Consider the following 1,064-nt stretch of genomic DNA (forward strand, 5'->3'; position numbering starts at 1 on the left):
CCTTCCCAACCATGCATTTTCCCGTCACGGGGAATTGGGAAAAGCGACGTTTTCCTCTCCCCTCTCCCACCTGCTTCTAACCCAGGGAAAATTTCCTTTTTCCCATCATTAACGTTCCTGCCTGGCGGATTTTCGGGAATCGAGCGGGGAATCCGCTCCGGATCTGCCCGGAGCCTCCCCGAGAACATTCCCAGGCATCCCTAAAATTCCTTTGCCATCCAATCAGTGCTTCAGGAATTGCCTGAAGCGTCCCCAGGAGGAGCAGCAGGGACAGCCCCAGCCCATCCACACCGTTCCCTGCCGGAATTCCCGAGGGATTTCTCAGGATCAGGAAGGATCTGAGGCTCTGTGAGCACTCTGCTCCCACTTGTGGAATATTTTTCCATGGATAAATCCCCTCTCGGAGCCCATTTCCCCCTCCCGAGGCAGCAGGACCCTCGGCCAGGGGTTCAAATCCCGATTTCCCGTGGGATTGAGGAGTCTGGAGGAGCTTTGGCATTAAATGAAACGGAACCGGAAAAATCCGGTGGCCAAAGATGCCCGGGCCGGGAATGCATCCAGAATGCTCCAAAACGATGGATTTTACCCCAGGAAATGGGCTTGGGACCGGGTAAAATTCCTCCTCTGGTGCCAGCCGTGAAAAACTTGGAATTTTGGGCTGTTTTCCCTCTGTTTTTCCACGTCTGAGCCGTGGTTTTGGGTTTCTCCATCCCCAGATGAACGAGATTTTCCACTCCAACATCCAGGCGGGAATCCGGCACTACTACGATGACCTGGACTTCAAGAACATCCTGGATTTCGTGCAGGAAAAGGTTTGGTTGGGAAAAGGAGGAGGTTTTCCAAGGAATGGTTGATCCCATGCCTCGTTTTCCCTCCTTTCAGGGGTTTATTCCCATCCCTGGTGCGTTTTCCTTGGATATCTTCACCCGCTTGGGTTTCTGGCAGGATTCGTGGCCGGGTTTTGCCTCAGCCCACGGGGATTTTTTGGGAATTCTCCCAGAATTTGTGTTCCCTGCAAGGAGCAGCAGCCGCTCCCCCCCTCACACTTTGCTGGGGTATTTTCA

The 1,064-nt window shown here is 53.7% G+C and overlaps 1 protein-coding gene across 1 annotated transcript in view; it reads left to right on the forward strand.

Annotated features, from left to right (window-relative positions):
- The window catches only part of LOC103622617, a 24,965-nt gene that overhangs the window by 10,264 nt on the left and 13,637 nt on the right, over positions 1-1,064 (forward strand). Inside the window, exon 4 of the mRNA XM_017744677.1 lies at positions 717-812. Coding sequence (XP_017600166.1) covers positions 717-812 — 96 coding nt within the window. The remainder of the gene's footprint in view (positions 1-716; positions 813-1,064) is intronic.

Source organism: Corvus brachyrhynchos, unplaced genomic scaffold (assembly GCF_000691975.1).
Source record: "Corvus brachyrhynchos isolate BGI_N302 unplaced genomic scaffold, ASM69197v1 scaffold119, whole genome shotgun sequence".
Classification (NCBI taxonomy): Eukaryota; Metazoa; Chordata; class Aves; order Passeriformes; family Corvidae; genus Corvus; species Corvus brachyrhynchos.